The sequence below is a fragment of the Phoca vitulina genome, unplaced genomic scaffold, assembly GCF_004348235.1.
Source record: "Phoca vitulina isolate PV1807 unplaced genomic scaffold, GSC_HSeal_1.0 scaffold2, whole genome shotgun sequence".
NCBI classification, from domain to species: Eukaryota; Metazoa; Chordata; class Mammalia; order Carnivora; family Phocidae; genus Phoca; species Phoca vitulina.
The window spans coordinates 50,317,960-50,330,150 of NW_022589705.1; the positions used below are offsets into that span (position 1 = coordinate 50,317,960).

At 36.5% G+C, this 12,191-nt stretch overlaps 1 protein-coding gene across 1 annotated transcript in view; it reads right to left on the reverse strand.

The window, feature by feature from the left end:
- ALG6 (ALG6 alpha-1,3-glucosyltransferase) overlaps window positions 1-12,191 on the reverse strand; it is a 67,199-nt gene that overhangs the window by 23,956 nt on the left and 31,052 nt on the right. Inside the window, exons 4-9 of the mRNA XM_032427364.1 lie at window positions 12,037-12,126; window positions 10,376-10,464; window positions 7,495-7,577; window positions 6,820-6,884; window positions 2,293-2,484; window positions 1,580-1,715 (exon numbers count right to left, since the gene is read on the reverse strand). Of these exons, the coding sequence (XP_032283255.1) occupies window positions 1,580-1,715; window positions 2,293-2,484; window positions 6,820-6,884; window positions 7,495-7,577; window positions 10,376-10,464; window positions 12,037-12,126 (655 nt within the window). The remainder of the gene's footprint in view (window positions 1-1,579; window positions 1,716-2,292; window positions 2,485-6,819; window positions 6,885-7,494; window positions 7,578-10,375; window positions 10,465-12,036; window positions 12,127-12,191) is intronic.

Genomic DNA, 12,191 nt, shown 5'->3' on the forward strand with positions numbered 1-12,191 from the left:
AAAAAAAAAAAAGAAGATAGTAGGAAGGGAAAAATGAAGGGGGAGAACTCAGAGGGGGAGATGAACCATGAGAGACTATGGACTCTGAGAAACAAACTGAGGGTTCTAGAGGGGAGGTGGGTGGGGGGATGGGTTAGCCTGGTGATGGGTATTAAAGAGGGCACGTATTGAATGGAGCACTGGGTATTACATGCAAACAATGAATCATGGAATACTACATCAAAAACTAATGATATAATGTATGGTGATTAACATAATAAAATTTTTAAAAATCTGTTTTTTAATCATTCAAAAAAAAAAAGAAAGAAAGTAACTATCACTGACAACTGTACCATCCCACTTCCCTCTGTCGATCAAAGAAAATGCTCTTCAGATTTTGAGGGCAATAAGTGAATGGAGGTGGCCAGCAACACCATCAAACATATATGATACTCATTTTTATAATTATCCTGATAAATACTATTTCTGAAATGGAAGGCAAGGCAGATAACCAAGCAGCTTAGATGGGGAATTAACTTTTCTTTATATAGGTTTTAAGGTTGAGGAAATAGAAAGAAGGAAAAAAAAAACAAAAGAAGTAAAGAACACAATTTTCAAAATTCAAACCACAGCTCTGCCATGTATAAGCTACATGAATCTCTGACCTCAGTTTTCTGATCTGTAAAATGGATACAATAGCTACCTCAGTCAGAGCTATTATAAGAATCAAATAAAATCACATGTGAAGTATGTGGTACCTAGTAAGTAAGAGTGGTGACAATAATAGTGATTATTTATGATTATCATTATCAGTAGCAGCAGTATCCCCATCAACATATAAGTCGCATATTCCTGTTCCATCACAACACCAAACTCTTTCTTGATCTCTTTCAAAATGCTACTACCATCTTCCTATAGATCCACGGAAAGATAATCTATAGCAATTTATATATTCAAAAATTAGAAAGATATATATGCTTTTCTAATTCTTTTTAAAAGAAATGTTTATCAAAAGCAAATTATCTATAAATATGTTGTCTCTAACTTTATTAAAAGGCCTTTTTGTTTCAGAAAAATGGTTTGTTTAATGTAATTACTAAATCTAAATCATCAAATTATCCATGTAATAAAAGTTTAACAAGAGTGATTAAGCTAGCATTAATGAAAGATTCTAATTAAAAATTACTATGGATGAAGGTTATATAAGGAATTATGAGATCTTGCTGAAGCAAACATGATTATTAGTTTAATAAATAATGTCCTAAGACTAAAAAGAGAATATAAACCAAAAAATTAGAGCTGTTAACTTTGTAGCTGCAACTTCTCATGCTGTCTTTCACTATGGATCTTATTTCATTAGAAAAATATATAATTTAATTATGGATTTCATGATGGCATAAATATTATCTATTCACTTACTGTACTAGAAAATGCCAGCCAAGCTAGAGGTTATATACTGGATTAAATAACTGGCAAGGAATTACTGCAAGGAGAGCAGCTAAAGTTACTATTCCTTGTGTGTCTTCTACATGAAATCCCCAGAGGTCACAGCAAAGGTAGTGTTAACAGAAAGGAGTGAGAACACATTTTTTAAACATACCTCAAATAATCCCCGATCAACTGGGAAGAGTCTTCTCAGAACTTGCTGCATTTGCTCCCTTTCTGTAAAGAATGGCAGCCAGCAGAGAATGAAGGAAGCCACAACTGTACAAGCTAGCTTAATTAACAACACAAACCTAGAACAAAAACAAAGGTACCCAGTAAGACAGGGAGAGGTTAATAATTCTGAGAAATCAGTCTCAGTCTCACTAAAGTTAATAATAAATACAAATGTATGGTAATGATAAATCTATGCTACTAACAAAGGCTTAATATGGGAGTCTACTCAAATCAGAGTTAAGAAATTCACAATTATTAAGGTGTATAGCTCTCCAACAAAATGAATATCACCATCTTAATTAACATTTAACTTACACACCTTTCCAATGCAGCCATGATCAAATTGGGATGTATTTCTAAAAATATAAAATGTAATATGCTCTAAATGGGTGAAATTCATAGCAATGCTCTAACAAGCCAATCCACATTACCTCCAGTAAATGTACATTGATCAAAATATTTCTCTAGTTAGGAAGATTTAAAATAAAATAATAGAGAACATGACTTAATCTCTCTTCCAACTCACCCCACGGTCAACACGGTAATAAGAAATCACCTAAAGGCAAAATGAAAGACCATCTTCTTTCTGGTAAGTATGCCAAATAAATTCTCTGAAGTACTTTTTTAAAATTCTGATGTTTAAAAGCCACTCACCCCTTTCCTTTCAGGCCTTTTTTAAAACACTTGCCAAGTAAGAAGCAAAAAAATGGCAAGGAGTGGTAAAGTTCCATCTGTTTATAATTTATAGCTAAGCAAAATGCCAGTGAGCCTAGCAGGTCCCAGTCACAAGATACTCCAAGAACACCCCACAAAGCAAAGCCAAGACTCACAGAATTATATATGTTCCTATGTCAAGGAAATTAACTCAATAATTAAAAGAGATAGATCTTGCATTTTATAGAGCATATTTTTATGTGATTTTAAAATAATATATAATGAAGGCTATTTCTAAACAGAAATTGTAAGTATTGAAGTGATAAACTAATATGAAACAGTATATAATGGCCTCAAATATATTAAAACGACTGCTAAACAGAGCAACTGATTTGTTTAGATTTAAAAGATCACTAAATAGTTAACACATAACTTTGTTTCTGCTAGACTATTGCACAGTATTATTATAACAACATACCAAAATCTAAAGAAAACAATGGTCCAAAGTAAAACACACACACACACTTACTGATATTACCATACTTTCCTCTATAATATGCATCAATATTATAAATTAATATATGTTCTTGATCAGAAACTAATAACCTTATTATAGTAAAACAACATCACAATTAGATTTTGCAGTTCAAAATGGTTGAGCTGAGCTCTCACGTTTACCTCCTCTTCTTCCCGAGACCCCCTTAAAATGATAGGGAATTTTATTTATTTTTAATTTTTTTAATGATTTTATTTATTTATTTGACAGCACAAACACAAGCAGGGGGAGTGGCAGGCAGAGGGAGAGGGAGAAGCAGGCTCCCCACAGAGCAGGGAGCCCAATGAGGGGCTCGATCCCAGGACCCTGGGATCATGACCTGAGCCAAAGGCAGACACTTAACCGACTGAGCCATCCAGGCACCCTTGTAGGGTATTTTTAAAAGTAAATATGCACAGCTGTAAAGAGAATAGGAAGATGGGTTACAACAGATGAAGATTTCAACACATTTCTAGAAGACAGAGGACACAGAAGCATAACAAATAAAATAGGATGAAAGAAGCTAGAGCTTAGAAAATGCAGAAGAAGCCTGAGCAAGCAAGGAGCCAATCCACTCTGCAAGCCCCTAGAGAACTCAAGAAACACCAAGTAGGTTAGAGGGCTTGAGGAACATGTTAAAAAGAAAACAGGAGGATTAAATGAAAATGCCTACATGGAGACGTCCAATTCCACCTTACTCCTGTGCAGAGAGGTCACATGCAACTTTTTCTTCTGCCTTATTCTTAAATAAGAATAGATACATTAGGATCAAACAGACATTTTAGAAAACCCTATAACAAGAAAAAAACCCAAAATGAAAAGGGGAAAAAAACTGACCCTAGAAGAATGGAAATAATTCAAGGAATAGTAGAAAAAAAGAGTAAATTCTAATTTAAGATGGGATTAATAAAATAAATGAAATTTAATAGAAGTATTAGAGATAAAGTCATGATAATCTAAACCATAAAAAAGAAGATGAAGAGATGCTCAACACAGAGGTGAAGGGGCACCGGGATGTCTCTGACAGTTAAGCGGCAGACTCTTGATTTCGACTCAGGTCATGATCTCAGGGTCATAAGATCAAGCCCCATATAGGGCTCCACGCTCAGTGGGGAGTCCACTTGGGATTCTCTCTCTCCTTCTCCCTCTGCCCCTCCCCTCACTCACATGCACACGCTCTCTATTAAGTAAATCTTAAAAAAAAAAAAAAAAAGAGGTGTAAGCTCTAACATCTGTCTAATAAGCTCAAGAAAGAGTGAAGTGAGAAAATCATCAAAGAAATAGAATTTCCCAGAACTGAAGAACATGAGTCTTCAAAAAGAATGACTCACAGAGTATCCAAAACAATTGTTGCAAACACCTATGCCTAAACAAATCATTGTTTAATTTCAGAGCCCAAACAATAAAAAATAGTAACAGCAAGAGCAGTAACAACAGATAATAATAGCAATAAATACTCATATAGAGCTTAATATTTCCCAGGTACTGTTTTATTTATAAATAATAATTAAACAATAATTCACTTAATTCTCAAAACAAGCATACAGGGGCGTCTGGGTGGCTCAGTCAGTTAAGTGTCTGCCTTTGGCTCAGGTCATGATCCCGGGGTCCTGGGATCGAGCCCCGCATCGCATCGGCCTCCCTGCTCAGTGGGGAGTCTGCTTATCCCTCTCCCTCTGCCCCTCCCCCTGCTTGTGGTCTCTTTCTCTCTCTCTCAAATAAATAAAGTCTCAAAAAAAAAAAAACAAAACAAGCATACAAAGTGGGGCACCTGGCTGGTTCAGTCTGAAGAGCACTGATTTTTGATCTCGGGGTTGTGAGTTCAAGCCCCACGTTGGGCACAGAGATTACTTAAATCAATAAGTAAACATAAAAAGGGGCACCTGGTGGCCTTCGGCTCAGGTCATGATCCTGGAGTCCCAGGATAGAGTCCCTCATCGGGCTCCCTGCTCAGCAGGGAGTCTGCTTCTCCCTCTGACCCTCCCCCATCTTATGTGCTCTCTCTCTCATTCTCTCTCAAATAAAATGAGGAAAGTACATAGTGGTTAAAAAAATGTGTCCCTACAAAATGACATAATCCCAAAAGCTTCAAGACTTTGATTTTAATCACAGAGGACATACCACTACAAATTCACCAGAATGGTTAAAATGAAAATGACTGACAGCTGGTGAAGATGAGCACCTGGAAATTCCACATTGCTTCTAATGGGAGTGTTAATTGGTATAACATGCTTAAAAATCATTTGGGAATATCTGAAATTAAACATGTGCACACCTGGGGTGCCTGGGTGACTCAGTCAGTTAAGCGTCTGGCTCTAGATTTCAGCTCAGGTCATGATCTCAGGGTTGTGAGATCAAGCCCTGCGTCAGGCTCCACACTGGGCATAGAGCATGCTTAAGATTCTCTCTCTCTCTCCCCCTCTGCCCCTCCCCACCTCTCTCCCTCTCTAAAAAAAATAAACATGTGCACACCCTATAACTCAGCAATTCCACTCATAAGAAATATATCTAGGGCACCTAGGTGGCTCTGTCAGTGAAGTGTCTGACTCTTGATATCAGCTCGGGTCTTGATCTCAGGGTCATGAGTTCAAGCCCTGTGTTGGGCTCCATGCTGGGCATGGAGCCTACTTAAAAAAAAGAAAAAATAAAAAAATATATATGCAATGTGTACAAAGAGACATTTACAAGAATGTTCATAGCAGCATATTCATCATAGCCAAATCCTGGAAACAATCCAAATGTCTCTCAGTAATAGAATTATGTATATTCATTCAATGGAATATAGAGCAATGTAAGTGAATAAGCTACAGCTACACACAAGTACATGAAAAACTCTCACAAATGTTGACCAAAAATACCAATCACAAAGGAATACCTATTGTGTTGTCTCTCTTATATAAAGTCCAGAAAAGGAGGAAAACTAAACTATAAGATTAGCAGTTAGTATGTGGCTATCTTTGGGAAAGGAAGACAAAAGCACTTGGCAGTTGTACAAGTGTAGATGTTGGACACAAGCAACGTTCAGTTTTTTTGACACAGGTAATAGTTTGTCAATGCACTGAGCTACACATTTACATTTTGCGCACTTTTCTATATGACTGTTACATTTCAAAGTAAATATAGTTTTAAAAATCTTGTAAATAACTTTTTTCTTTAAATCAGTGTTCTTGATATTACCAGAGTATCAGATGGCCATGATCCCAAAATGCAAAACAAAGAAACAAAAAAGTCAACTTGGAAAGTGGACAGAATAAAAACTCTGATTTAAATCTTTTGCAAGTCCTTTGACAAATACACATATTAAATTTGTTATAACTACAACAGATTGGCTTCAAAAGGAAAAGCTATTCATCAATCATGTTGCTGTAGATTATCTTTTTTTTTCTTTTGGGGACAGATGGGGACAGACAGTAACAGTTCACACATCAGAAGACAAGCTGGAGAGCCATGTCCAGATTTTATCAACTTTCCTCTAAGATTTGTTTGAATGTTCCTTATTTTACACTTCAAAAAATTACACGCATAAAATCCACATAAATTATAATTATTCAATTTTAGTTCCCCAAAGCTTGCAGTTACCACTATCTGTAAGAGAAACACTTTGGTTTAAAACTCAAAAAACTGTAAGATTGTTTTCCTTTTGTCAGTGTTGGATGACATTTACAAAAGACAAGATAGGTGATACCTCTTTAGAATTAGGAGAGCATAACCATACTTGCACTCTTTTTCCAACTCTCCAGAAGAGCTAATCCATGACCCACATTTTGTTCCCAAGCTAAAGGGTGTAAAACAGCAATCTACTTTCAATTAATCTGTACTTTACCCTTAAAATAAAAGCTTGGTGAAAAGAGTCTTTTATATTGTTGTGAAAAATAGTTTATATAAGCAAGTACCCTAGCAAATAAGACATTACTGGATGACAACATTATACACACTAAGCCCAGATTTCAAAAATATGCATCTGACTTCATTTATAAATTAGCAAAGGATACTGAAAATGTCCATAGTCGATAAGAATAAGGCCTGGATACAGCAATATGCATAATGCATGAGCAATCTGTAAAGAAAAATATTGTGAGAAAGGAATGTTACTCAAATCAAACAGGGTAAAATTGCTGTTTGATTTAACACAGCAAATGTCCCCCCCTCACCTTCTATTTACCAAAATATTCCTTTTTACAAAACAATTCTCTAAAGACTGAAGTTTTCATGGAGGTGACATAGGATACCTCAGTAAAAAGAAAAAAGAAAATCACTAAAAGATATTTGTCAGAGAAAGCACTTTTAGATATACAAATCAAAGAAGTTAATCTAATGATTGACCCAAAGGAATATCGGTTAAATGGGAATAAGAGAATATACAATGACTTCTCAAAATTCCTTCCAGTTTAGTCATTCTCACAAGCCAATTCAAAATTCAGATTTACCAGTAAAGCCATAAATTCAGCAGTACCTAACTTCTCAAATTCAATGCATCTTATTACTAGAGTTGAACGTTAAAATTATTAGTCTAAGTTGATGTTTTCTAAATGAAAATTAATTAACAAAAGAATCACTGCTCTACAACAGCCTATTGCCCAAAGCATGGCTTCTATAAGCTCTATACTTTAATAGTTAAGCCAATAAAACATTTCAGAGATGACATTTCAGGTTGCTTTAAGACTTACTTTTTTCTTGGTTGAGATTTCTTTTAAACACCAACAGTATAACACCACTGCAGGTATATAAATCAGCAAATCAGCAATTAACACTGAAAAAACAAGTAAATCATTTTAAACATGAGTCCATTAGGATTTACAATAACCTATTAAGTGCCATCCTCCCCCCTCCAACCTCGAGTGGGAATTCTGTTAACAGAAGGCTCTCACCCACTCTGGACAAGGCCTTTACATCTAGCCCTTTCCATTCATTCCCTTCACCTGTGCCTAATTTCAACTGCTATGGTGCTACAATTATGATTAAGAGACCCCTAATTTTCTCTAACAAATTCACATATTAAATCAGTTAGAAGTGTCCAAAACTAATTCCCTCTTTGCTCTGAGACTTAAAAATTAAGAATACTCAAAGGAAAGGAAAACAACATTTTTTCCCCAGCATCTGTATACTCCAAATTATCTGGTGTGAAGTGTACCTCAAATGTGGCAAATCATGTAAGAATCCTTCTTAAATGTTAATATTTATAAAAACTGCATAAACTTTTGCTAATTAATGCATATAAAGAGCTTGACAGACCCAGGTAAGGAGGAAACTGAAAAAAAAAAGTTTAAAATTTAAAAAAAAAAGTCATAATTTGGAATGTTCAGTTCTTTTAGAACAAAGAAAAACAAATACATCAAGTTCTTCAACAGTACAAAATAGCTATCCAAAGGGCCTATTTTTTTCTTGTTCCACACTAACTATGGTGTCCAGAATAAAGTAAATGACAGTAAACTGTCAGTTTTAGATGCATGCAATCTATTTTTAGCTCTAGCTGCCACATTTAAGGTGACACTGACAAAATGGAATATATTCAAAGGAGCACAACCAGAGGCCTCAAGTCATAATCATACTCAACAAGCTGGCCATCTAAGAAATAGTTAATGTATCTAAGAATATTTAACCTGAAGAAGAGGTGACTTCAAATGTTTGTAGGGTGTTAGGTATACAAAGGATCAGACTTGTTCTATGTAGCCCAAGGAAACAGAACCTAAAGTGATGAGTGGAGGTATTACGTAAGAAGGAAATGTTTAGGGGTGCATGGGTGGCACAGTCGGTTGGGTGACCGACTCTTGGTTTCCAATTCGGTCGAGGTCTCAGGGTCGTGACATCAAGCCCTATGTTAGGCTCCACACTTGGCATGGAGTCTGCTTGGGATTCTTTCTCCCTCTCCCTTTGCTCCTCCCATTCATGCGCACTCTCTATCTTTCAAAATAAGTAAATAAATCTTCTAAAAAAGAAATAAAAGAAGGAAATGTTTAATGATTAGGGCTCTCTGAAAATAGAATAGACTGTTTCTAAAGGTTGTGAGTTCTCTGCAGATACAGGTATTGGTTCAGAAGTTAAATAATCTTCCAGTGAGTATGCAGTTCAGAGAAGATTAAAGCACTGATGAGGGGGAAAGGAGAGTAGTATGGCAGAGGGAACAACAGGCAAAATAATCTCTTCAGCCTGAGATTCCATGACTGGATGAATGATAAAGAGAACAAACTCTGAGTAAATTTAGACTAAGGAAAAGGTATAGAGGAGCATTAAAGTCTAAGTCATGCAAAGCTTTTAAAGAAATTGGGGTGTGGGGGGAAGCCCTGGGTGGCTCAGTCAGTTGAGCATCTACCTTCGGCTCAGGTCATGATCCCAGGGTCCAGGGATTGAGCCCTGCATTGGACTCTTTGCTCAGCAGGGAGTCTGCTTCTCCTTCTGTCCCTCACCCCGCTCTCATGCTCTCTCTCTCACTCTCAAATAAATAAATAAAATCTTAACAACAACAAAAAAAAGAGTCCAACTCTTGATTTCAGCTCAGGTCATGATCTCAGGGTTGTGAGATGGAGCCCTGCATCAGGCTCCATACTCAGCTGGGAGTCAGCCTGAGATTCTCTCTCTCCCTCTCCTTCTGCCTCTCCCCCTGCTCACGCTCTCTCTCTAAATAAATCTTTAAAAAAAATTAAGCAATTAGGGGCACCTGGCTGGCTCAGTCAGAGGAGCACACAATTCTTGATCTCAGGGTGGTAAGTTTGAGCACCACACTGGGTATAGAGATTACTTACGTAAATAAACTTAAAACAAAGCTTTTAAAGAAATCTAATCTTATTACTTTCAAGCTCTTAGAACACCACACAATACACCACACAACAGATGCTCAATAAACATTTGTTGAGGCGCCTGGGTGGCTCAGTTGGTTAAGTGACTGCCTTCGGCTCAGGTTATGATCCCAGGGTCCTGGGATCGGGTCCCACATCAGGCTCCCTGCTCCTCGGGAAGCCTGCTTCTCCCTCTCCCTCTGCCTGCCACTCCCCCTGCCTGTGCTCTCTCTCTCTCTCTCTCTCTGTGTCAAATAAATAAATAAAATCTTTAAAAAAATAAAAATAAAATAAACATTTGTTGAAGGGATTATTTAATTTAGCAAAAATGCACAGCAATACAATGTATGAGATACAATCAAAAGGTTTACTTTAAGAAAAAGGTTAAAGGGATGTGGAATTAAGATAGTAAAGCAGCAGCTAAACAACTAAAACTTCAATATATGGCTATCTGACCTCAGGTAAGCTATTAGCATCAATCAACAATGCCTCTACCTCCTCAGATTAAAGTAAGGATAATAACAGTATTTAGCTCATTTAGGTGTTAAAAGAATTGAGATAATAATAAGTGAAAAGCACCCAGAATGATTCCTTTCTATTCTTTTGTCTTTAGCTTACATAAACATTTGGTCTTGTATTATACATATATATGTATACATATAGTTATACAATATTAAAAGTCAGTAAGAACAATAGAACTTTTTATCAGTTTGTTCAAAATTTTTTTTAAAATCAAAATTTGATTCAGAAAATCAACACTTTGTTGCTCTTTTACCTGTGGTGCGCATAAAGAGCTTATGTGCCTGACTCTCATATCCACGTGATGAATGGAGAGCAATCCAGTCTGGATTTATGAACTTTGCCCTGAAAATCAAAGCATATATACATATACAGTATTACTTGTCACTTTTAGCAATAACAACATCTGAGGACATATGAATCTATCTCAAGAAGTGGCCATTGCTCTTATAAAGTGAGAGAGTCGGGGCCTAAGCTTTACTTTTTTTATTTAATCATGTGAAACTGACTTAAGCTATAACACAGGGTCTACCTCACTCACCTTCCAACAAAACCATGTAACATGTCACGAAAAGCCCTCCAACAAAACCATGTAACATGTCACGAAAAGCCCTACCTTCACAATTCTTTCAGTGTAAAAACAATCTGATGTGTCACATTTCATTTATTTATTTATTTATTTGATTTATCCTTTGGTTACTACTAAAGGATCATGTTTTATAGTTTATAATCTTCTCAGTTATAACAGTTGGTAATAATAAATAGCTACTAATTATAAATCCTTGCATAAAACTGAACATAACTGCTAAGATAACTTCTCAAACATACTACATTACTCTGAACACTGCAAAGTATATCTGATTATCATGAACTTTGGGGACTTATTTTTTTTATTATGTTATGTTAATCACCATACATTACATCATTAGTTTTTGATGTAGTGTTCCATGATTCATTGTTTGCGTATAACACCCAGTGCTCCATTCAATACGTGCCCTCTTTAATACCCATCACCAGGCTAACCCATCCCCCCACCTCCCTCCCCTCTAGAACCCTCAGTTTGTTTTTCAGAGCCCATAGTCCCTCATGGTTCGTCTCCCCCTCCGATTCTGGGGACTTATTTTTAATCCAGGAAGCTAATTTCTACAAGATATAAATAGTCCATTCCAGAAAAAAAGCTTTGCTATACACAACTAACCATATTAGATATATTTGTCAGTGCCCATGTATAATTGGTAGAATCTTGACTTCAAAACAAAGATAGATTTTTACATTTCTTTCTAGCCTGTCCTTCAAAGAAATTACAGAAATATTCAAATTTTGATAGTTAACTTACTTACAACCCAATTGCAAAGGTATAGTGCTTTATTTTTTTTTTAAGATTTTATTTTTTATCTATTTGACAGAGGGGGTGGGGGAGCACAACCAGAGGGAGCAGCAGACAGAGGGAGAAGCAGGCTTCCTGCTGAGTAGGGAGCCCAACATGGAACTCGATTCCAGGACCCTGAGATCATGACCTGAGCTAAAGGCAGACACCCAACCGACTGAGCCACCCAGGCACCACAGGTATACTGCTTTATAAACCACAATGCAAAAGTAGCTACAAACAGTCTGTCCTCTATTCAACAAAGCCAGATTTCACTATTTCTTACTAAACCTGCTAAGTGCATAAATATGTAGTTACATTAAGGAAGAAACACTGGGGCACCTGAGTGGCTCAGTTGGTTAGGCAACCGACTCCTGATTTCGGCTCACCTCACGATCTCAGGGTCATGGGGTCGAGTCTCACATCAGGCTCTGTGCTGAGCCTGGAGCCTGCTTAGGATTCTCTCTCCCTCTCCCTCTGCCCCTCCCCTGGCTCGCGCACGCTCTTCCTCTCTCTCTCAAAAAAAAAAAAAAAAAGTAAGAAAGACTTACACATATGCACATAAAAGACTATGATAGGCTGTAAGAGGTGGATAATCCAATCCCCAATACTGTAAATTGTTATCACTACTGTTAAAATACCTGGAAAAAAAAAATGAAAGAAACATTCCATTAATCAATATTCAAGAAATAGACTTATAATTTAA